The 26711-nt window shown below is 35.8% G+C and overlaps 1 protein-coding gene across 1 annotated transcript in view; it reads left to right on the top strand.

Moving 5' to 3' along the window:
* Positions 1-26711, top strand: part of SUSD2 (sushi domain containing 2) — a 1008194-nt gene that overhangs the window by 918501 nt on the left and 62982 nt on the right. The window contains exon 14 of the mRNA XM_044068275.1: positions 3922-4018. Within this exon, the coding sequence (XP_043924210.1) occupies positions 3922-4018 (97 nt within the window). The remainder of the gene's footprint in view (positions 1-3921; positions 4019-26711) is intronic.

Below are 26711 nucleotides of genomic sequence, written 5' to 3'. Positions count from 1 at the left end.
TATGTGTCTGTACATGAACATGTGTTCACTTATGTATATGCTGAACCCCTTTCTTGAACATCTTCCAATAAATGTCCCCCACCCACCCTAGTATCCTCATACCATGATTCCTTTACCATTGAGGATAATTTATTAATGTCCCTTTTCTACAGTTCTACGATCTGTGTTTAGCCCAAAGCTTTAATGACATCTGGAAAACAGCATTAGTTAAGCCGCTATCAAAACAAGCTCACCATTGCTTCCAGTTTCCTACTCATGTCTCGCTTACTTACCTTAGGAAAATTGTTTGAAAAAATCATTCTGTAATACCTCAAACTGCCTGTATCCAATATGCAGATGATTACACACTAATATGTTCAGCCACTTCCCCATCAGAACTTCAGTCCCTAACCCAAAACACCTTTAGCATAAAATTGGCTTCTACACCGATGTCTCATTTTGAACCCCAAAAAAAACCCAAAAATGCTACTATTCACCCCCACCCATAGGACCACCTCACTGAACTTTACTGTAACATCTAGCAATGTAACTATCATATCTCCTGATCCTACCACAAAACTACTTGGGGTACTAATTGATAATAACCTCACCTTTGAGCCTCATATTAATAACACTATAAAAACAGTAAACAAAACATTAGATTCCCTCTACAGGATCAAACCCTTTCTGACTCCACTAGCCAGGACCACTATTGCCCGTAGCCACTTAATCTCAACCCTACTGTATGTATACTAAACTATGTAAAAGCAATCTGAACAAGCTGGCTACCTCCTACAACAATATTGCCAGATTTGCAACTGGGTCAACCTATAGAACCCATCACTGTAACAATCTTAATCAACTAGGCTGGTTAGAATTGTCAAATCTAATACTATTGAACCAACTAATAGTAGCCCATAAGATCCTGTATCAACCTACAAATGCACCAATGCTCACTAACCTTATCACCACCTATAATAATCTCAAAACCTTACGCTCATCAAACAAACTACTGGTACGAATAGCTAAAACCAACAATTTGGCTGGTGTCTCATTGTTCTCTAATACAGTGGGTAAAACCTGGAACACCCTCCCTGTTCACCTAAACTCCCTATCCTCAGTTAACCTATTTAAAAGCAAACTAAATCCCTACCTTAAATCACACTGGTTATGCCCCCTGTGTTAACCCAGACTAACTACTTAAGCTGTCCCTAGACACTAATCTTCTTACCTGTATAACCTTGTTTCTTTTCTATTGACAATAATGTGTGTGTGACTTTACAGTTTAATAATGTCATTGTACATATTTTGTATGAATATCCATAGCTGTTATGCACTAGGATTTTTTTCTTATTAATAAGCTAAATACAATGAAATGTAATGATTGCCAAAACTTTGTAATGTACCAATGTCTTTGTAAATATACATCTGTATGTGGAGCTTTTCTCCCTGGGCCTCCACTGAAAATGGACATATATCCAGTTGGACCAGCCCGGTCAACAAATGTAAAATAAAAAATAAATAAAATAAAATTAACATTATTACGCACACATACATACACACACACACACACACACACACACACACACACACACACACACACACACACATGTGATAGTTATGTAGTTAGTTAGATATATAGATAGATAGATAAATAGGTAGCTAGATACATACATACATACATACATACACACGTACATACATACATACTGCAGAGGAGTCTGTAAACTGATGTACATGCCTGGAAATTGTGAGTCTTCCATTTGGCCAAACAGAAGAACAAACTCCCTTTAAACATGTCTATGCTTGCTTTTAAATGTACATTTTGAATGGCCACTATGCCTTGCCTAGCCCTTACTATTCAAGTAAATGAGGGTTTAGTCAGCTTAACAAATCAGAACATCTACTTTTTGCAGTCTGCATATCACTTTTTTCCATTATCACTCCATCCATTTTTTTATTACGTTACCTTTTCCTAGTTTTCCTTCACATTATTTTATTCATTACAGTAGCCATTCACCTACACATCACAAACTTCTTAACCGCTCACTCTTACCATGCCTGCTACTTGCCATTAGCAGAATCCTTTATAATTCCTGTGTTATCAACATCTCTACCTGCACACATACATTTGTTTTATACTCTAAACTTCTTTCACTGAATCGGCTCACTCTTCCACCTTTACTTTCTGTGGCTGCTATAAAAATATCACAGTAACTGAAATGGCATTCTCCTGTGTTACATTTGACACACCAGATCTCCTCTTCCAGCCAGCTGTACTGCATTTATTACTATTAGCTGTTACTGTAATATGAATTCTGTAAACCCACTCTAATTGTGTTATGCTTGCTTTATTTGTATTTGCCTGCATTCAATATGTAGAATACAAATTTAGTGTCGATACATTTGCTACTCCTGCATTCATTCATTCATTCATTTTCTATTTTAATGTACTGTACTCTATCCACTTCACTACTACTACTACTGTTTTTGCTCAGCTCAAGTATCATAAATTACCTACTAAAGATCAAAGAATGTCTGACATTGTATAAATACTTCATTCATGAATTTCTTCAGCTTTTGATTACATACTGTTAAATAAAAGACAGATGTCAGTAAAACACCAAATTTTCCTATCAATGCTTTTCCCCCCAGCAGGATATTATTTACAAGGCACAGCCCAGTGAAAAGCAAGTCTCATTTTTAACAGTGCACAAAGTAAACTGCTGTTAAACACTTGTTTTAAGCTAACTTAAAACAAGTGCCTGTCTTATTTTTTGTTGCAGTACTCCCTGTGAATAACTTTGCACAGGCTAAGTTCTGTATTTGTGGGAAATGTGTTTATATCATGAATTTTTTAAACTTAACCATGAGAGGCTTTCCAGTAAAACACTTGGCTGTATGAATTTCATGTTATCCCTCCTGTTAACAGTCTGCTGCTTGGTTAAATTTTTAAATATTTTAACTAATTTATTTTTTGTTTGTTTTCAGCACTTTGTATGTCAGGCTTTACATTGCCTTAGGTGCAGTAGTGCTGTCAGGTTATGTAACTAAGAGAAAAGGGAAAAGTGAGTTTCTTTACAAAAAAAATCTGTTTGCTCAAACTTGTTATGACCTCCAAAGTAGTATGTAGAGATCAGGAATGTGGAGGCAGACTTCTGTAACAAGGATTGTTTTTCAGTGTTTTGTGATATACTGCTGTGTGACATATTGAGGTGCCATGATTATATTGTTTAGATGTTTCAGTTATGGTGTTTTGTGTCTTAACTAAGGAGGAATTGATATCATCATTATAGACCCCATTAGGTAGATAACACTTATTCAAGATGGTCAGAGTGTGATGCAGTATGTAATAGGAAAAAAATCCAAGTAAAAACGCACCACAGACAGCTAAAGGCAGCTTAGCAAAGTAAAGCTCAACAACAAAGATGTGCAAAGCTGATCCCCCACGGAGAGGTAAAACTGTTTAATACTAAATTGAACTACCAGACGCACATAAAATCAATGAGATGAGCGCTTTGGCAAATGCCGTCATCAGATCATTTCAGTTCATTTTAGTATTGAACAGTTTTACCTCTCCGTGGTGGATAAGCTTTGTTTGCCTTTGTAGTTATATAATGGGGAAGGCTGAACGATATTTGAAACACCATACTAAATACCTAAAGTCTTGTGCTATCCCTTCAGTTACTGAAGTTTTGACACTATAAGGCATTACTATGACTTATTTCAAAGTACTAGTCATTTGCCTATTTGTCATGATAAACTTCAATAAGATACTATGTAAATGGCCTCCCAGTACTTCAGTAATACTATGTACTTACATGGCAGTGATAGGCTGTGCCGATTGAATGGAACAACTGTTGAGATTTTTGCCATGTATTGAACTTAAATCCATATTAAATGTGCATCTCATTACTTTTTCCTGTGTTGTCTGTTTTTCAGATAATACCCTAGGAATTGTGTTGGGGAGTGTGTTTGGAAGTATTGTATTAATTGCTGTGATTACACTGATCGGTGTAAAAATCCATAGAGACAGAAGGTGAGTCCGCATTTTACTCACACTGTGCATTCTTTTAATTTCATACAAAAGTTGAATCCACATTTTACTCACATTGTACATTCTTTTAATTTCATACAAAAGGTGAGTCCACATTTTCCTCACATTGTGCATTCTTTTAATTTGATACCACTAGTGTCATTTTTTTCATGTTGCCTAAGCATTGGAAGTTTAGGATCACTGAAATGTTATGCTCTTATAAAGTTAGCCTCTGAATCCTCTGCAGTCTAACCATTTACAATTGCAGGTTTATTCACTGTATGCTAAATTCTGGTTGCCTAAAACAGTAAGCATTTTTTTTCAGGTGACAATGTTTTTAATAATTTAATGTCCTTTCCATGCATTTTTTAAAAAGTAACATAGTAAAAATGGTGTTTGCACCCATCTCTGTAATGCACAGGGATTGAGCTTTGACTGTGACCCAGGTGTCTGGGACTTAGGGGAGACTGGAGGGTCATACACACACAGGGAAACACTGAGTGGTGTGATTTCCCTGGTGGTGACTGGGGAAAAAACATAATTCTTGCTTTAGGGAGAAGGTAGGGCTGCCTGATAGAACAAGCCTTTTGTGCAATTAAGTGGAAAATGAACAATTTTTGAATTTGAGACTGTGGAATATTTCTAACAGCTCTGTTAACCAAGATTTTGTTTGGGACCAGCTGTTCACTTTTGAAAAAAAGTTAACTTTATTCAAGAAATTGCAACTATAGAACAGCTATTTGTTAAAAAAAACATTGTCAGCAATCAGGGCCCTAGAGGGCTGATGTTATGGAAATTCCCAAATGGTGTGCAAAAAGGTTTTGAATATCACAAGGAACTCCTAGATATTTTCAAAACGTCTGGCTGTGTTATTATGAAATGCATGGTTAAATGCAGTGATATACGGACTGAATTGTTGTCTAGAGAGTTAGACAGTATGAACAATTCAATCACTAATGATATCTTATTTGACCATTATGAGACTAATTATTTTAATAATTTCAAGAAAATAGACAACATATGTAATGATATTTTACAATGGAAAATCAACAAAATTTAGAAGAGCTTTGTTTGAGTATAAAAATGGTACAGCCTATCCAAACCCCCCAGCAATCGTAACTCCCAGCTGATTGACAGTCGATAGGCCAATAGTACGTCAACAGAAAAGGATGAATGCAGAAGCTTCAAATGATTCTCCCAATGGGCCAGCCCTTGAGAGCAAGAACAAGTCCAGAGGTCAGAGAGAATGTACAAGGGAACACCAAAGAATTTATACAATTTATACAATGAAGAGACTTTTACCAGACAAGGGGCCAAACTCAAGAGAATTTACAACAAGAACAAGAAATGATAACTTTCATTCCTGTTACATATGGGGCCAACACCAAGGACTCTTGCACCACCATCCTTTTAGTACTGGTAAAAAACTCAATGAATGACTTTATTTCTGTATACAACTTTACACAAACCAGTAAATGTAAAGCATACAGACCTTTTATCTAAAGGGCTGAGTTTTATACCAGCCAGATGGGCTAATATTGGTGAAGCTCTTATTGATTTTAAACTTTACATCCAGAAATGTAATCTTGCCTTGTGATTGACACAATGTATCCAGTGGAAATGGTATAACTATTAGTATGAGTAGTGTGTTTAATCCCCCATTAAACAAAGCTATTATGATATATGAGATACTATGTGAATATGAGATTAAACATTTATGTTCTCAACCATTAAGGAACAAATATTTTAACATGACAAGTAACGAAGCTGCTTTACTCAAAGATATTTGGCAGGATAGAGAATTGAGAGTTATGAAACCGGATGGGGTGGGGTGGGGTGGGATGGTGTTTATCAGCAGTGAAGACTACAGTAATAGAATGATGACACTACTTTTGTCTGATACATATTTAGAGGTATCTGGGAATTAAATTTTCATTGCTTATGCTAAAATTGATGTCACATTGTTTGATATGCTCACGCAGGGTCAACGTAATCAGAGGGACTACAAGTTTATATTAAATCACAAACTGTTTATAGCCAGTATATTCTGCATCCCTAAGATACATAAAAACATTTCTGCCACCCCCAGACCCATTGTTGATGCAAAAAGATCAAAATCACACGACATTGCTGAATATATCAGACATCTTGTGAAAGAATCTGTTGACGCCATTCCACAACTATGTAGGGATTCATGGCAATTCCTAGAAAGAAAAATTAACACCTTAAGTTTTGATGAGAACAGTATTTTTGTTACAATAGATGTTAATAACATTTGTCCCCCATCAAATAGGGTTAATCTGGTTTGAGGATGTGTTGGCGGACCTTCAAAAGATGGATTTTGATAATGTCAACACCATCACTACATTAATGGAGCTTGTGTTAACAAATCTTTTTTTTATTTTTTGAAGGCCATTATTTATTTATTTTACATTTGTTTAGACAAGTCTGTGGCAAGTCAGTGGGTTGGCTATGGGGGTCTCTTGTGCCCCCAATTTTGTGAACCTAGTAGGGTAAAGTCTTCAGTGTACCACCACAGTGAAACTTTTATTCAACATTAGACAGAACAAGACTCAAATGACTCAAAACCAAAATAAAACAAATAAAAACAATGCAAGAGCTCAATACAATGACAAGCTCTTTCAGCTATTTGCCTTCTTCAGATTGTAACTTCCTATGACTGTCCTTCATGATTTAAACTAATCTTGCCGAATTTGTGGCTATTTTTCTGACAATGCCTCTAAAACAACCATCACTTGTGAACCAATCATTAAATAGAAAAAGGCCGAGCCTCCTGTTGTCATCCAATAGTTAATCGTTTGTTCTTAAGTACAGGTTTCAGTGGAACTATAGTGTTTAAACCAGGAGGGCGATCAGTCCTCAAATTCAGAATCCAGCCTGTTTCACATATTTCAGTGAGATTATTGATGTCTTCTCTTCTAAAGTTGATGGAAATACATTCTATAACTTTGAAAACTAATTTATGTGTGGAATTAGAAGCAATACTGTTGGCTAGAGTATTCTTGAGATCTCTGTGTTTAATGTCCCTAAGATGTCTCAGGATTCTATCTTTTAGCCTCTGAATAGTCTTCCCTTCATAGAACATGGAACAGTCACAGCAAGTGTCTAGGTAGACCAAATGTTGACTTGTATGTGTCTTGATCTTATCTTGTTTGAGTGGAGAGGTGTGTGTACTGACAACTTGTTTGATGTCTTGTTTATTGTTATGTGAGAGGACTAATTCTAGCTTCATGGTATAGTTATATCTCTCACATACTGTGTTTGTTTGCTTTAGGAGTAAGTGGTTGTCAGTATACATGAGGCAATTGCTACATTTCCTCAGATGCTCATGTCAATCAGGCTGGCAGGAAAAATGTTGAGGAACTGACTGTCCATAGTAGCAGGTAATTCTTAAGTACTAACTTGTGAAAGGGCAAATTCGATGAGCTATTGCTCTGGGATTAACAAGGAGACCTATTCTATAGAAGATCAGGGATAAAAAGTGGGGCAATGCTGCTCAGTGCTCAGCTGAGTTGCCTGCAGTGCAGAAGTGCATAGCTGCATTGTGTGCAGAGCAGCAGGGAATCTGGGAGGGATTCAATCAGTGGTGTCTAGGGAAAAAATAGTTTCTAGGCATTTACGTCTATACAAAGCACAGCTAACCCTCATTGTGTGGTGCCCAGCTACAAGCTAAAGTGAGGCTTATATACAGATGAAATTAAACAGTTTTAAACTAGTCTGCCAATAGGAAATCACACAATGATCCTTCCTTCAGCAATCCTCAGGTCAGACAAGACTATATCCACAATCGTCTGCCACAAGGCTGCAGGGGAGCTCTTCTTAATGTAAGATGACTGAATTTGAGTTCAAGTGTATGAAAAGCAGGTTAGATTCAGCAAGTCTGGAACTAGTCTATGCTAACTAAGCAATATTTCAGTGCAAAACAAGTTTAGGTAATAAGCAAGCACAAACAGTAAAAACAGTCAAAAAGACAAATTACTGCAGTAAAATAGTGAAATACAGATGAAAAGTGCAGATTGAACTCAAAGTAAGTTGTTGTTAGGTATTCAGCTTATTTGCATCTACTGCCCATTCTTGCTGGCATGTTAAGAATGTTTATGATGCACTTCCATTAAAAAATGAACGTAACAATCTGAAAGAACAAACCATACATGAATAATATACTGTTTCAAATAAGATTCTCTTTCAAGGGTGAATTTATTTCAGTCTGAGTGAAATTAAACAAAAAACTTAGGCAGCACATTTCTCTTTTAATGATCATCAGTAGGACTGAGATTTATAATATTTACAATATTTTTCAGAGGTGCTTGTCTACCCCTTCTGATGCTCAGAGACATTTCCCCAATCCAGTGCATCCTCAACTTTTGTGGACAGAAAAAAAAAATTCTCTTATATTTGAAACTGCAACAAAGCGATTGCTCTTGGAACAGCTAACAGGGAGCAATGTGTGCTTCAGCCCTGATCAAAAATGCATTATCAGTATTAATTTCTGAATGGAGCACTACAATGCTTCTGCAGAAGCATTAATGGCATTCAGAAATTGAATGTGGGTAATAAAAATCACACCCCTAATATCTTGCACAAGGGGTAGCTGCCTCCTTCACACTACTCTAGATACTCCTCTGATATTTTTATCAAACTGAGCTAAAGACAGTCTGGAACACTTAACCAATCTATGGAAAATTAAACAGCATAGCATTGTTTGTTATTGCTGTACATTGCAACTGCTTTCATTATGTTTTCACAAACACAATAATTTGCTGTTCGCAATGCACCTGTAATGGGAATTATTATGAGCATTACAAATGTGGCTGCAACTGTGTAAGCCTAAAGGTTATTATTGTCATCTTTAAAAGTGTTAAATTACAAAGCAAACAAAACAAACAAATTAAAGAATAAGTGTGTAAATACACACAAATAACACATTATTTTGGAAGTCACACTTCGTAGGTAACTGATTTTCTGGTACAGCTCTTTTTGAAGGAATACTCCATGTGGCACATTGCATGATGCTATGACAATGCAGCTAAGCATGAATTTATATTACAGCTTGTTTTATCAAATTTTCTGAGCCCAATATAATTTAAGAATATTCCAGCAAAGCACATTTTTATTTTTCATGTAATATGACAAGCAATTTTGAAAATGAACAGATAAGCACAGTCTGTAGCTCATAAACTGTAGTGCTTATATTTACTGTATTGCGTGGGTATGGGATCAGACGTTGAGAGAACAGAACATAATGTCAGGGAACATCTGAGGTAGAAAAGACTGGCACATATGAAGGACAGGACCTTTCCTTCAAGGAGTAGATAACATCAAGTGTCAATGTAACATTAAAAACAAGGTAAGCAAGCAGTGCTGGCAGTCATGCATTTTGTTTAGCCTTGGGTAGATTGGTTGAGTCCAATAGTCTTATATCCTGTTTTGGGGCAGACAAGCTTCTTCTTGCTTCAGTGATCACAGCATTTAACAGTGAGAATACAGTGAGAATTCATAAACTAACCCCATTAACTAACATATATATATATATATATATATATATATATATATATATATATATATATATATATATATATACAGCTTCTTACCACCTATAAAATTATTCAGAATTCATCTGCTTGTCCACATGTCAAGCAGAGTACCTCGTTGGCCCTCTCCAAGAGCAATCTTGATGAGTGGATGGGAAATAGAAAGTTCACCACGGGGAATCACTGCAGTGGCTCTACTTGATAGAGTCACTGGGAACTAACATCAGGCAGCACGATGCCAGGGCACTTCTATTGGCTTTGCTTGTAAAGGCCTCAGGGCCATTAGCCTAGTACATACTTGTGAACCTATGAACCAAATAATACATCTATGTTTCTAGTTGGTCATTATGATCCATTGACCAAAAACAACTGTCTGTCCACAAACTTATCAAATATGCTGGACATTTTCTGTAGTAGTACAATGTTGTTAAGGCCTGGAGCTCCTTATCTCTATCCATCAGGTCAATACCCTCCCTCCCGTCCTTCAAAACCATTCTGAAAAGACTTCCTAGCCAAATGTTGGCTGTGATTTTTCTCAACACCAAGATAAATTATATCCCTAACTATGGAAAAATATGTATTCATACCTTACATCCTTATTCTCTCTTCTTCACTCACTTCCTCACTTCTATCAATTTCTCTCCCATGGCTTTCTCTCTAAATGTACCATAAGCCTACTTTTCTCTCAGTTTGTATTGGAATTCCTATTTGTAATATACTACATTGCCTTTAATCTTGCTTTAACTGCTTACAACCTAGTGACACCTCCAGGCATTTCTCCAATTACATACTGTTGATACTGATACGTGTCTAATATATCCTGTTCATATTTGAATCAACTCCAAAACCATGCTACATACAAACTCTTGAAAGATTTTATCTTAAAGTTCACATGCTGGGCAACAGACATTCACTATTATTTGAATTCTGGTATTGCTAAAGAGATATAAAGTGGTTACTCATAGTCTGTTTATATAGTCATAATTTTCAAATTTCTATAAATATCTCAACAGGCAAGTAAAACATTTGAACTGCTTAGCCTTATGTTGAAGTTGACAAATGAATCAAAGCAGCAGACAGTATGTGTACCTTGAGTGGTTACTGAGATATTGTAAGCTATTTATAAAGTGTTAAAATGTATTTTGTTTATTCTGACATGTAATGATCATTATAATTGTAAACATTTGTGCTGAGCAGCTTGTCAATTTATATTTCTTTCCTAACCCTTATTTCTCCAGAGATAATATGCACATTTATTTGAAATGTGAGGCTACAACTTGATTTTATCAAAGCTGCCAGTGATTGTATCCTGAGCTTTGAGTACAATCTTCCAGAACTCCATTGGAGTGAATAAGTAAAAAGGCTAACATTTCTTTGTCAAATCATTGTTATATAACTTTTACCTTCTGTTAACCAATGTTTTTATATTATGTCTAGTTGAGTTTTCTTGTATTATTTTTAAATACTGTAAAATTATTCTTAAAATAAACAAAAAACAAGAGATAGCAAAAGGTAATCAAACAAATCCACTAAAATGAAAATGCTTTGAAATTATAGTTGTGTCTGCTACTAGATAATCAACAAACCAAAATGACAACTTGGTGTAAACTGAGTGCTTTCATTCTTTTAAAGTTTAGAACTTCATCAGAAAATAAGACAACCTCAAACTAACAGTTTAAATTGAAAACAATAAGTTATATCACACTTCATCAATGACATCAGAAAATTACCATAATTCTCCTAAAAAACAGGGTATTTACCTTAATACAATGATTACAAAAATGCTAAAATATACTAAAAATGCATGAATAAATAATAAATAAAAATACTTCATAAAACAATATATGATGCAAATACGAATAAAATATATTACAAAACCTTATATTTAAGTAAGCGTTTGATGGTAATAGCTTCATAGAGACCAGACTCATCATCTGCTTTGAACAGTACCTGCCACTTCAATTCCCTATATTCTAAATAATCGTTCAACTGTCCAACAAACAGCGACTGGTCAACTTTTTCTATTACTAAAAATACAGGGTTTTTATTTTAGTGGATTTGTTTGGTTACCTTTCAGTATTTCTTGTTTTTTGGTTATCTAGTTTTGTGGAAGGAGTATTACCATGGCTGGTTCAACTTCAGGTTTTAATGTAGATGGTGTGTTCGGACTCATCGCATCGCAACAGGCATCTTTTTCCTAGCCAGGGATTTTGTCTGAAGTGGACCCTGTTTTGAATTTAAGAACTTACAGAGTACCTGATGTGCTGCATTTGTTAATTCAGACCATGGATGAGGTTATTGGGAAAGCCCAAACTGTTTTAAAAAAACATAATTGTTTCAATGGGCTTGTTTCCAAGTTACCATATTCCACAGAGATATTGGACGGACTATCTTCTTCTGATGATGGTACATTAGTTCCTGATAATGATAATTTAGAACATTCCCACTGTGTGAGCAATTTTTTTGTTCAGTGGTGGGCTGAATCCATTTTCTAATTTAACTAACAGTGGTGTGGCAACAAATGAAAGAATGACCGTTACATCTTTACCACACTATAAGTCTTACATTTACAATCTAGAATAGAAACTTCTAAAATTTAAATCATTGGAGCTTGAAAAACTTTTATTTAGCTTAATGTTTTGAGTTTAAACAAGTTCCCCTTGGTTTTAGGGTCTATAAATTTCCTAATAGAGTTAAACCTACTGATAAAATATATTCTGATTTAATTGAAGCGCACAAGAAAACTAGGTTATGGGTTCTTCAGTTTCTTTTCAACTGGAAATTTTGTAAATTGCAAGTGTTAAAGGAGGAAATTAAATTACTGGACAATTAAGCTGTTAGGCATCCTTCATTTCATATGTTTAAACATTTATATGATAGTATTTCTGCCAAAGTACAGAGGCACGTGGCCACTGTTGTGAATAAGAAAAGGAATAAACTTGAAAGGGACACTCATGCCTATTGTAACAATCAAGCTTACATTATTAAAGGTTTCAAAGGGTCACAGCATTCCACTTTGTCTAATGCCATTGCTGGTAATTATTTAAATCAAATAGACCTATTTACTCCTACTCATGATACAAACACTGGCCATTCAGTTGAAGCAAATGAGGTGGTAATTAATTCAGTTAGTGGAGATCTTACTGCTAGTACATCTGCAATATCCCAACTGAGTGTCCATGGATCTGCCTCCCTTTCTTCCATCTTTTTTTCCTTTTCCTTCCGTGGATCGAGCAACATCCGTGCACCAGTTTCAAGAGGCAGGAAAGCATTTTGAGGGAAGAGATGAGGGAGATGAAGAAGTCAGTGATTTTTGGATTGGAGTATTTTCAACCGTAGCACCCAGACTTTCACAGACGTTGAACTTAATGTTCTTTCTAAAGGGTTCATGTTTATTTGCACAAGAGACCCCGGGTCAGTTATGTAATTAATGATTTTAAGCTTTTTGTTAGGAAGTTGAATCTCAAGTACATTTTTGATGGTGTATCTTCAGCAGAAAAACTATGTTTTTGAAATGGCCAGGTTCTGTTAATTCCCCATTGACCAACACATTGAGTGTTTTTGCAAAGATGTATGAGACTGAGCTTTATAATATGGCTAGTAAAAGTAAAGGTTTTACTAATTTCATATATTTCATTAATTTTTTCCTTCCTTGGTTCAGGTCAGTTGTACATAGTGTATATAAAGGTTTATAATACTTGTTTATTGATGATTATATTGTTAAAAATTATATTATTTGGAAAATAAAAAAATATTTGAAAAAAGTAAAGGCAACAATGGAAGTCAGAACATTTTTTTTAATTTGTCTTACAGTGAACAATTAGCATTGAGCCAACTTTGGGGTTATCATGATTTAAGATATATGAAGGCAGACAAAGGAAACAGACTGGCTGTAATGAATTATAATGATTACAGAAATGCCATATTTGAATTACTATAAGACACCAGAAGTTAAGAAAGTTTCGAAAGATGGTGTTTGAAATAGTTTTAACCTAGTTGATCTTGTGTTGTTAGATTTATTGCATCATGGTTACATCAATTTGCAGTTGTTTGAATTTCTACTTGTGGAACAACCACAACTTAGTAGGATATTTGCTATACCCAAAATTCATAAAAATAAGGGGAAAACTCCTTTTAGACCTACTGTTTTTGCTCCTATGACTGCTTTTTATATGGACAATATACTGAATCCTATAGTGCAAAAAATTCCTTTTTATTTAAAGGACTCCTGGTTGTTCCTTGACCATTTGAAGAAATCTGAGTTTCAGGGTAATGAGCAAATTATTGGTACTATTGATGTTACCCTATTGTACACAGCAACTGATCAAGAAAATGGGGATGATTTTGTGCAGCTGCTTTTAAGCATCTATTCTGATATGAATGGTGTTGAGATTAACACAGTTTGTTGCTTGATATTGTTCTAAGCAACAATTATTTCTATTTTCAAGAAGGCATTTTCCAGTAAGCAGCAGGGGTAGTAATTGGGGCCAAAGTGGCCCCAGGTTTTGGCAACATGGTCATCTATTGGTGGGAAATGTGTTTCTTGGTTAAACTGCCTTTTTTTACATATGTTCTACTTCTATGATGGCTTGGTGGTTAACTACTGTGGCTATGGTGTATAAGGTCCTGGGTTCGAGACCTGTATGGTTGTTTATTTGGTTGGGAGGGTAGCCTAATGGTTAAGGTGTTTGCCTTACAAACACAAGGTGCAGGGTTTGAGTCTCACAAGGGATAATTGGATAGGCTTAAAATGACCCACAAGGGCAGTTAGCCTAGTACTAATCTATGAACCTATGAATCTATGTGTCACTATATAGAAGATACATAGAATATTTATTTTTTTCTTTGGACAGGAAGGAATGATTTGTTTGACTAACTTTTGCAAGAAGTTAAGGGTAGTATCAATTGTTTAAATTTTATGCTCAGTGATAAAGGTAAGACTGTTAGTTTTTTGGACATTCAAGGTACCTTGGATGTTGAAAATTGCAGGTTTGAAAATGAGTTATGCAGAAAGGACACATTTACCAATAATTATTTGCATTTCAGCAATTATCACCCCCAGTTAATGAAATTTAATATATTTTGGGGGAAAGTTATTAGACTCAGCAGACTGATCAGTGATGATGCCAAGTTCCACAGTGAGGTATAGATGTGTTCAAGTTGCAAGGTTATCCTGAGGCCAAATTAAAATTGATCTCTCAAAATATTATAGCAACTGGGATAACCAAATTCTCTCCCATTCTTCTTTGTGGCTTTATCCCTAAGACTGATACTGATGTTGGTTCTAACTTTAACAAGAATTTTGCCTTCCCTATTCCTATGAGTTTGGTTGAGCCTAACATCAGAAAAATTATAAATGATAAACTAGAAGGTGATTTTGGGTAACCTTGACTTAGTCATTGTTGGTCATAAACCACAATTTATTTATAAAAGGTGTAGTAACTTGAAGCAAATATTACACCAGCCTAATTCAATTAGAAATTTATCTGTGGGTCACCCCTTTGGGACGTTTCCTTGTCACAACTGCAAACAATGTAGATTTGTAAATACCAACAACAATGTCTTTTTTAAACATTTAGATTACATTTTAATTCCAAAAAGTAGATTTGACTGCAACAGTGAGGGGATTATTTATTTGGCCTCATGTTGCAGCTGTGAACATTACTACATTGGCAAAACTGTTAGATGACTTTCCCAAAAAAGTCAGAGAACACTTGATGGTTATTAAAAACAGGGACTTTACCAATGTCTTGGCCAAACACAGTGTGTGCTTGGTTCTGACTTTCATTAAGTTTGAATTTTTAGTAATAGAAAAAGTTAACCAGTCGCTGTTTGTTGGACAGGTTCAACAATAATTTGAATATAGGGAATATATATATATATATATATATATATATATATATATATATATATATATATGTTAAAAGCAGATCATGAGCCATGTCTCTGTGAAACTATTACCACCAAAAGTTTACTTAGATATAAGGTATAAGGTTTTGTAATATATTTTATTCTTCTTTGCATCATATATTGTTTTATGAAGTGTTTTTATTCCCCTGTTTCGCATCTACTTTTCTAAAGTAAAAAAACAATACCAAACTGCTGTGACTGATGTTTGCACAGGATTGCAATGTAGGAGTAGTCATTGAATTTCCTAATGACTTAGTCATCCTGTTGGAAGGTTTGCCCCAAATAAATAACTGGTGTCAAAGTCTTGGACTAAAACTAAAGGAAAAAAATGCATTATTGTATTCTCCGGAAAGTCATCTACCCCATTTATCCATTGTAAGAAAGTCCTTCTATACTGCACAGCTTATAAACAAAGGGATTGTGTTTAGATCTAGGGATGCTATCCCCTACCTTTACTCACCCCTCATTAGGCCATTCATTGAATATAATGTCCCCTTTGGCATGTATCTGTCCTGACACATGAAACACGTGGAATGCCCATAGAGATACCTTACTAAAAGGATACAAGGCATAAGCAACATGTCCTACATGCACCTACTCAAGGTCCTGTCACTATATTTAGTATCCTACAAACTTTCTAAGAGGTGCCTGTGTCTGGCATACAAGACATACTCCAACTCATTAGTGATAGATTTACTGTATATCAGCAAGTCAAATGGCACTTGAAATGCTAAGTCTAGGTATCAAAACATCTTCTGCAATATCAACAGAACAGTTTGGAGGGACAAGTATATCCCCATCCACATAAAACGAGGTTCATTCCTGTCCGTATTCATGTGCAATTTAGATCTATTGATGGAAAACAAAACATTTACCACAGGACTACCCCTTTACTACTAATGGACAGAGGACGCTCCTAAATGCTTTATTCTATGCATGGGTCCCCTAAAAGTATCTGTAGTATGATCTCAATTTTTCTCATTGGGGTAATTATATAATTATCAACCATGGGATGGGTAAAGCCAATCTATAACCAAATGGGATTTTTATTTTGAGCAAAAAGGGAAAGTGGCTAGGTTAAAAATAGCCTGCAATGGCAGATAGCCTAGTATTTACCTCTGAACCTATGAACATATAAAGGATGATAAGGATTTATGATATATAAATATGATTATATAGATATGATTTATAATGTGATTTAAAAAAAATTGTTATGGAGGAAAGGATAGGGGATGAAACTGTTTTTTTTTCTGTTTAGGAAAATAAATGTGTAAAGTGTTTTATTGTAATTTTAAAAGTGTGATATAAAGTGTAAATATAATGAATGTGTAAATAATGAAAATAAGATGGAAGCATGTTTATATAATAAAGCAACTCTGTTCAGTAGATGCCATGGGATTTTTTACATCCACCTGAGCTACCCAAACCCAAGCAAATGGGACCTTGGTTTAACTTCTCATATGAAGTCTAAAGGGACTTAAAACATCTTAACTACTTATATCGTACTATTCATATGTACGGTTGAGATATTCCAGCTTCTTAGTTGTTATTATCTTTTGTTTAGTCTTTCCACATACTGTCTGTCATAACCCTTTTTTCATCCATACACTTAAATACTTTGTGTTATCATATACTTATAAATATCGGTGTTGCTGAATAAATTCATTTCTGGGTAGATAGTTTACTACTATAGTCTTTCTTTTACATTTGTTTATCATATAATCCTCCAAAAGACTTGAAATTTTCTCAGAATGCTTTAGAAAACTGAAATGTCCTTTTCTGAAAGGACAGTTTAATTCTGACTTATACTTTAGTACTTTGATGATAGTAGAAAGCTTTTGGGAAAGAGCAGACCAAACACAAAGATGAGGAACCATGGTGTTAATGTTCTGGGATTGCTATAGTGTTATGAGAAGGAATGAGGGGATGGAGAGAAATGCAGTTGCAAACTAGCAGTTGCAAGAATGTGGTGTGCCTAAACTGGTGATAGGTGATTGAACAGTATTTAATAAAAGTTAAAAGCTTGAAATAATTGACCAGATTCAGAAACCTTTCCCTCATTGCAGTAAGCAAATGTGCACAATGAGTGACAACACATAGGGAGTGTACAGTTAAGAAAATCCAGCAACATGATGCTGCCAGACAAAATAACATGGTTGGTCACGTTATATGCTAATGACTGTATAATGAAGTACCATGTATAATAATGCTAATGACAGTATAATCAAGTGCCTTGTAAGATACTGAGGCCAAACAAGATGATGTATTGATTCAGAAATGTTTAAATTCCATGCAATGAGCCCACTTTAGACTCTACTTGGCCATATTCCCATATATAGGCAAAGTAGAAGAATGAATCCAGTCAGAGATACCGTGGAACACAGACTGTACCAACACTGAAATAAGGGCCCCATCTGGTGAACTGGGAAGATGGTACATGAATGGCAAAGGGTATCATTCCATAAACTTACAGGTAGTCTGTAATGCACAGGTTATCATCTACAGTGTGTGTGCAGGCCACCCAGGCAGTATTCACAGCTCCCACCTATGGCTTACATGTGATCTTTACCAGTGGTTTGTCAGAGGTGACTTCCACAGAGACACCTTATGGGTGATGCTGGGTATGCCCTGGAGCCCTGGCTTATGCCACCCATTACAAATACACACAATCAAACCTTCATGGGTACAGCAATGTACTGTCACAAACCAGAAACATTACTGAGTGTGTGTGTGTGTGTGTATGCGTGTGTGTGTGTGCGAGCGCGCACACGCAAGTGTGTGTGTGTGAGAGTGTGTGTGTTTGGCCTGCTGTTGTCACCCTTTCACTAGATACTAGATTTCTGGATACATCCAGAGATATTCTGTCTTTTCTAATTTCTCCAAGTCTTTTGGGTTTCTTATACCATGATGGCAATGGACCTCATTCCTAAGTAAAAGTATGATTAAAGTTCATGAAATTAGTATTGTTTCAATCTTTAATGGTAGCCAGAAGTGCTTTTCACAGCACCTGCAATGTACCCAGTAATGACTCCTCCTGCAATTCATACAGAGTTACATGTATCGGTAACATAGCTAAGTACTATTGTAAAATTTTTTTTATAAGACCCATTACTCCTACTACTAGAAGAACTTTCTGGGCATCCTTCTTTCACATTGCCCTAATTTCTGCCTGAAAATCCTGGTATTTTATGACTTTGTGTCTCTCTGTATGTAAGACATTGTAGTCACTGGGTGTAGCAATTTCAGTACTATATCCAGTTTTCTCACAAATGTTTTTTGAACTGTTGGTAATGGGTGATCCCATGAGATATAAACTTCATCATTTTCTATAATGCTTTGTGGTTCAGGTTTTCAGTGTTTTTCAGCTACTTCAGTATTATGTTTGCACAATCCCTAATGCAACAGTCTTGTCACATTATTATGCCTGTCATATACAGTCCTTCTGCCATTAGTATATCAAAACCAGCAACAAGATGGGCGACTGTTTCCAATTCTGGTTTACAAAACCTACATTTATCTGTTTCTCCCATACGTTCAATGAACTTTGCAAACCAATGTGTACATAGTCCACAGTCCTGGGCTGCCAATATCAACCTTTGTCTTTTGGTTTAAATTCACCTCTCTTTAACCATTCCTACCTTCGATTCTGATTGACATGAAGCTGTTCCAAGAATTTTCTATACTTCCAACTATATTTATGCATTTTCAACATTTTTTGCCTTCTCGTTTGATCCTTCATCTTATATTCTTTCTTTCATTTTTTGTCACATTCAGTTGCTGCCTGATTTTTGTCTACTTCTGGTTTGATTTCCATTCCTGATTGGCGCCAATATGCTTCTGCTAAACTAAGAAGGGAAGTCATCTTGGACTTATTCTCCTCATGTTTCAAAACTTTCACTACATTTGGATCTTGTGAGGTTTGCAGTCCCATGATTGCAGATCTGTACATGTAATCAATTTCAAGGAGGCCCATACCTCCTTCAGAATGGGGAATATGTAGTCTTAGTATACACTCACTGATTTTTATAAATCATTTGATGAGCATGAAGCATCATCCTTCTTGTTTTCCTGTCCAACCTAGCCAACACTTTTTGGGCCCATTCAATCACTCCAAAACTAAGTTAGGACAGGAAGAGCAAATTTGTTTATAGCTTGGACTTTGTTCCTAGATGTCAATGCTGTTTTCAGTTTTAATTTTAGTCTTCTAAAATATTCCTTACTATCATGTTCAAGTTTTAATGTTGATCCTTTATCAGATCCCAAATATTTATACACTGTCTTGCTCAAGTTCTTTTATATCACATTCCTGTCCCGGCTGATGTTTTCTTGGTGCTGCAACTTTCCTGCTTTAAAGGTTGCTTTTGCACATTTATCAAGACCAAATTACATTTTTATATCATCTGAGAAAGTTTTGACCACTTGCAGTTGTGCTTTCAGTTCCTCATCTGATGAACTATACAATTTGTAAGTCATTGACGAAAAGAAGATGAGAAGTCTTTACACTTGTTGCTTTCTGGGAGCCAAATTGTAGCCATGAACTACTCTGTTAAGTAGACAGTTTAATGGGTTAAGGGCAAGACAAAAGAACAGTGGTGACAGAGAGTCACCCTGGAATACCCCCTTTGATTTTTTATCCTTGGAATAATAATTTGTCCTTTATCATGGCTTAATTGCAAAGTGGTTTGCCACTGTTTCATGGTCATTGTAATGTAACTGATCGGTGTAGGGTGTATCTAATACATTTTTAAGCACTCTTTTATTCATGAATGCGGGATACTATCAAATGCTTTTTTATAGTCTATCCATGCCACACTTCGATTCTTTCCCTTTTTACAGTTTTTACAGTTTTCCATTATGACTTTATTTAACAACAAATAACCCTTTGTTCCATATGACTTTTATTTATTACCCTTTTGTTTTATTGCCGTGACTGAGTTTTCTTTGAAATGACTATAAAATCTGCCGGCATCAATTCCACTGTATAGTTTATATGTCTTTGGAAGGCAAGTTATTGGTCTATAGTTTTTAGGATAGCTTGCATGTTCATTCTTAAGTAGGAGTACTGTTTTTTTCCTGTTCTTAACCAGGCTGGTGCCTGTTTGGGGTGTGCATATAAATAATTCTTTCTCATGACTAAGTCTTCATGTCAAGATGTTAATACTTTTGGCAAGAAGTTAGGTACTGCATCTGGGCCTGAGGTTTTCCAAATAAGAGCTTTTCTTAACTTTGTTTCAATCTCTCTTGCTGTTATTTCCTCCCATTTCATATACTGTACATTTGAACTTATTTTTTTCTTTTACTCCTCATATCCATTTAGTATTTTTGTTGTGTTCCACAGGATCTTCATAAATATTTCTCCAAAATGTATCTATCTCTTTTTTGGTGGTATTTCAATTCCTTTTGCTTGTTTCACAATTGTCTATAAAACTTTTTGGGGGGTCATACATAAGTTGCTTATTTTATACTTTTCCTTTATATTTATCTACATATTTTCTAGGTTTTTCTGACCTGCCCCATGTGCCAAAATATGTGTGTGTGTCTGTGTGTGTACTGTGTTATACAGTATTACAGTTAGGAAGAAGGGTAGCCTTTTACAAGGCCAGGAGTTACCAGCACTACAGGCAGTGACAGCTGAGACAGAGCAGCCAGGGGCAGGGGATTACGATGCCAAATTGAGGTGGGCACAGCATGCCATGGCAATAATGAAAATGCAACTGATTGCACATAGCTTTATAACATAACTATAAAAGAGTTAAACATATACACTATAGTAAAGGTGCTGCATACATAAATACCAGACACATGCTATATAAATGTCTCTGTTTTCATATTAACTATTACGTATAGCTTTTATACAACAGTACCACATCTGTCACTACTGGCTACAGCTCAAAGGCATTAGTATGACTGCAATTTTAGAAGTGTACTTCTGCATACTTCCTCCTGCATAGGTAGACAAGAGGATCATCATGTGTAATCTGTGTGCTTTGGCATTTTTAGGATGGCTGTGGGTTCAATCCCCCAAAATGTTCTGTTGTTATGGAAAATTATATTTCTCATCCTAGTAATATCAATGCACTTCTCCATGATCCATACATGTAATATCAATAAGTAGTACTTTTCTGGGCATTTCACAATATACTATAGAAGTATCTGTCCCTTTCCTGTCACCTGTGATGGACATATTCCATGTCCAGTCAGCCTGTTTAGTTTGCATATACACATTTTTATTATTGTATATGAACAAAAGAACTCTGACCAGGCTTCCAGTGTTAAAATTTCCTTTAATGCACAAGCGCTTTCACAATAAAGCTTCTTCAGGTGCTAGTAAAAATCTACAAATCCAACACTCTTTAAACAGTCATTAATGAGCATATGACCAGACACATGATAAAAATACAATTCAAAATAATTAAAAATAAATATCTGGCAAAACATGTTATGAATACTGATGAGACATGTAACTTTAAGCTTATGGTGATATCTATGGTAGATGAAAACAAAAGAAGTGGTGACTTAAGGAACTTAACAGAGGAAATAGAGCCCAAGTGGATAGTTGGAATGAGAGGGGATGCAGGACATGGCTTCTATGAACATGTTCCATTGAGACCTATTTTAAAGTCCAGACCCTTGCGTAGGGGATGTTTGCAGTTTTATTTTATGTTTTTATATGTGTTTTATATGTTTATATATATATATTATTATAAGCACTTTATAAGCGTCTGTTTACTATTCTTAAGAGTTTATTAAACATCTGTTTTTAGCACAGGTATTTATTTTTAATTATTTTTAATTGTATTTTTATCATGTGTCTGGTCATATGCTCATTAATGACTGTTTAAAGAGTGTTGGATTTGTAGATTTTTACTAGCACCTGAAGAAGCTTTATTGTGAAAGCGCTTGTGCATTAAAGGAAGTTTTAACACTGGAAGCCTGGTCAGAGTTCTTTTGTTCATATACAGTTATTGGAGCTTCTGCTTTTCTGAACAAAGGCGACTGGGTACTCTTTGTATATTTTATCTGTTTTTTTTATTTTTATTATTGTGTTGCATCACTGGCTACAAGCACAAATGTGATGTCTTAATGAATAACTTCTGTCATTAATATTCTATTATGTCAGACTGCATATGAGGCTGTTTTTTTGCTTTATCCACCTATATCTTATATTTAGAAAAACAGGTTGATGAAATCCCTGTTTAAGTCCTAATATTAAATATGTATTATGTTTAACTGTATTATTATCAGTCTAGTTAAGAATACAATTTTCATTGTGTTTTTGTTTCTCCTCTCTTACCTATTTTGTCACCATTATTTCTCTAACATACGTTTATTAGGTTTATGTTATTTGTTTGCTTGTTTATCTCCATTTCCTTTGCTATTATAAGCAGCAGTACACCACCCTGCACCAGTCTCACTGGCAAGGCCTGTTGTCACCATCACCAAAATCACACAACACATCTGGATCCCAGCCTGTTCCAGTTGACTACACACCTCATGCCCCACTTGCAACAGGTAACCAAGTAACAAATGGTGGTACAGGGGTACCTGCTTGTAGCAGTGCAGGTAAATATGACACCTTTGTCATCTGTCAGGTAGCACAGCAACAGAGGATGGTACAGGGATACACGTTGGTAGCATTGCAAGTGAATGTGATATCTTTATTACCCATCAAGAGTTGGCAGTGCTTGTTGAGGTGATAATAGACAGAAACCTGGATGCCTGAAGCAGACACATGGAAACCATGCTGTGTAACTCATTGATTTTCTCCCTGCCTAGTGTTGACACCACCTTCTGAGGCAAGAACCAGTGGTGATAGTATCTAGGATAATGAGTAGCCTCCTAGTAGATCTAAGCTGGCAGAGATTGTATCTGTGAACACCTAACCCTATCCTTCAGCCTCGTGTTCCCTTCTCTTTTGTGTCCATGCCTAACCCTGTATGTTGTACAGTCCTCCCTTTACTATTGGTTTCCCTCTGTTTGTCTGATAGCTACTTCACCCTTGTGTTACCCCATATTCTGACAGTCATGGCTGTCTTTCACTGCTGCCAAACTCCCCACCCTTACCCACCTCTTACTTCCCTGACCTCTTTCCCCAACTTTCCTTTTCCTAAAAATAAAGGGCAGCTATCCCCCCAAAAAAGACTCCTACTCATATCATTCAACGGCCATCATATTTGAATTGTAGTGTAAAATTATTAAATCAAATAATATTAAAATAAAATCAATATAAAATTACTACAAGCAATATAAAAACATCTGTCATGGATTTTGCCACAATTATTTTAATTTTTTTCTAGGTTTATTGAGCTAAGACGTTGAGAGGTATGGTTTTACTCCACCTCCACCATGCTCATTCCTTATTGGCTCAGTCTGTGTTCTGTCTTCTCCTTGCTTCCCATTTACATCTCTGTCCTATACTCCCATTTTCAATGTGTAATCTAGTCAAAAGTAGGTAAACATGTTAAGCACATGTCCAGAAAGAGCTTGTAAAACAAAATCATCTTTCAGTGGTCATATGCTGTGAGACAGGTCATAGAGAGCAGCGTCAGTGTCCATATGTAATCAGCCAGAAGTGGCAATTCTTATCTTACGGCAAAAATGAAGTCTGTTCCATAACATGCACTACAGATATTGCCGTCAGTGTAAATAAGCTGAGTACTGATGCAGGGCACCATGCCATTTTTAAATAAGCTAATGTCTTTAGTCTGACTGCTCCCATGGTTAAGTGTACTCATGAAGTCATTTGTACAGTGTCGTTGTACTAGGTCGAGGATTATAATCCTTTGCAGGTTGTGTGTTGTTTTACAATGTTTGGTTTTCAGTGTGTAACTGGATTAATTCCCCCTTAAATGTTTTCTGACACCTTCAGTTTAAGTTTTTGTGTGCCTCCCTTTGCTGATGCACTGATATAAAGAATATTGCTAATAAAGGCATGCACTCAAATCCATTGAGGCCTACCGTGAGCTTTTCTTGCTGTCAGTCTACAAGAATGTCACATTCTCTTGAAATGTGCATTTTTGACACCCTCCATATTAGTGACTCCGTGACTTCCCTAGTTAATGCAGTGGCATAGTGAGCATCACTAACAAAGGATAGGGTCGTACCTCTCAAGGTCTATCATTGTTTTCTTGCTATCAGTCTGCAGATGTGTTACATTTCCCTGAAATGTGTGTTTTCTAACTCTGAGTGCTTCAGTGGCTCATCTTGCTAAGTGAGGCTGTAATGCAAGTGGACTTCATTGATGTGTCAGCTCTCCTCAAGGTTTCATATTTTCCTTTTTTAATGACAGTCACAGTATAGTACAGGTACAGTGATCAAATTCTGATGCTGTCAGGACCGGTGTAGGATGGTATATCATGTTACTTTACTGTATTTAACCACTCCTAGGTTTCTCATAATTCTAAATTCAAGGCTTATCATACCCCCATCGCTAAAGTGTTCTGCAGCCCTGCTTTTGTGGTGGCTCCTTTTGCAACCTTCTTCCCATCCCTGTGGTTTGTTACTCTAGTATAACCTCTACATCCATCCTTAGTTATCCCTAATATTTTCCTCCTGGTGAACATTTCTAGCACAATCTGGCCACGGCTCTTGACTGCATCCACAGTGAGGAGCTGCTCACCTTGCACAATGACCTGACCACATACATGTGTAATAAGTGTCAGGGTTCATCGTGCACACAGTATAAATAGTGGTAGCTTGGCCTTGATTGCCAAGCGGCATTTCTGAATCCCCTGCCCTGTTATATATACAGTGAGATGAACTCCATCACTTTCCCATCATAATGAAAGTGATTAAGAAAGTATGGCTATGATATATCCTACTGTATATCCTGGCCAGCCTTCAGTGCATATAATGTTAGAGGAGTGGACAAGAGGTCATACTAGTAAAGCTTTTACAGCAAAATATAATGTAAAAGTTATGGCATTGCTGTAAAAGACTGCACTGAAATAGACAAATGCGTGTTATGTGGGGATCTAAGCTATGAATACAAAGAGAGACAGTAACGTTACAAAATTAACCAAGTCATCATAGAGGAATAACATGAAATAGCAGGAGATAGTGTGGAGACCCTAGGTGAAAACAAAAAGTGAAAAACAGCATAAAATAATTAAGGATGACGTGAACAGGGTCAAGATGCTAAGCGATTGTGACAGCAGGTTTGTAAAAACCTATGAAAAGAGGCATAGAAACAAGTAAGAAAGAAATTAAAGGGCATTTGGGCATTACAAAAACTAATAAGGGAAGAAGGAAGTTGTAATCAAGATGATGAAGCTAAAGGATCAAAAGTTTCTAAATCATTTTGGCAGAAAAGTAATGATGGAAGCTATTATGAGAAGAAACATTTAAATAAGGAAGTTACATTTCTGTTGTCATTAGAGTACCAAACATGAATGCTAATAGTATTAGATTATATACAGATGCAAAATGTTAATAGGAATATGGGCTATAAAGCAATATAAAGTTTGCTTCATGCAGAATTTAAAGATACAGCAAGTAAAAGAGTAATGTTTAGAATGAGGACTTAATTTCTTGGTAAAGTATATTCTTGTATGTTCAGTACACGAGAGAGAGAAAAGGGTAGTGGCTGGAATAATTTTCAAAATCGATGTGTTTGTGATACTGAAAGTTGAATAAATACCAATAGTAGTGGATAAGAATATTTTTAAAAAAGGGGTAATAAATAGAGGAGTATATCCAGATTGCCAGTCATAACCACATTACTGTGTGTTTGAGAAACAGATATAAAGAAAGCATCTCAAGAGTGAAACCTGGTGGGTGAATTTTTTGGTATTCATTTTAAAGACACTTCACAAATAGTTGTGGTTTTAACATATGACAATGATTGACATTTTTATTATCTGCTTTTTCCTGATAGTAATAGAGGCACTGACACAAAAGCTAGACTTAGTTTTATGAAAGATCTTTCAAGTGGATAAATTGATGGGTATTTGTTGATTCCCAGATTACTCTGTGGTTATAACAAGAACTAGGAAGGTGTTACTAAATGTATTTGAGATTTTCCATACAATATTAGGTCTAGCACACCATTTGATGAAGTTGGTTATAGTTCCTGTAAGATGGCAAGGGGAAGACAGCAGTAGCCACATATTGTATGGGGGAGAAAGTACTGGGTGTTGAAAGTATTTCCTGTAGTTACAGAAATTAGGTAATTGAAGGGCATGGGTGAGACACATAAGATTCCAGCTTGATAAAAGGAGTGGTAAGGGTATGTC

The sequence above is a fragment of the Protopterus annectens genome, chromosome 4.part0, assembly GCF_019279795.1.
Source record: "Protopterus annectens isolate FY-2018-M chromosome 4.part0, PAN1.0, whole genome shotgun sequence".
Taxonomy (NCBI): domain Eukaryota; kingdom Metazoa; phylum Chordata; order Ceratodontiformes; family Protopteridae; genus Protopterus; species Protopterus annectens.
This window is presented reverse-complemented; position numbering and strand designations above follow the sequence as displayed.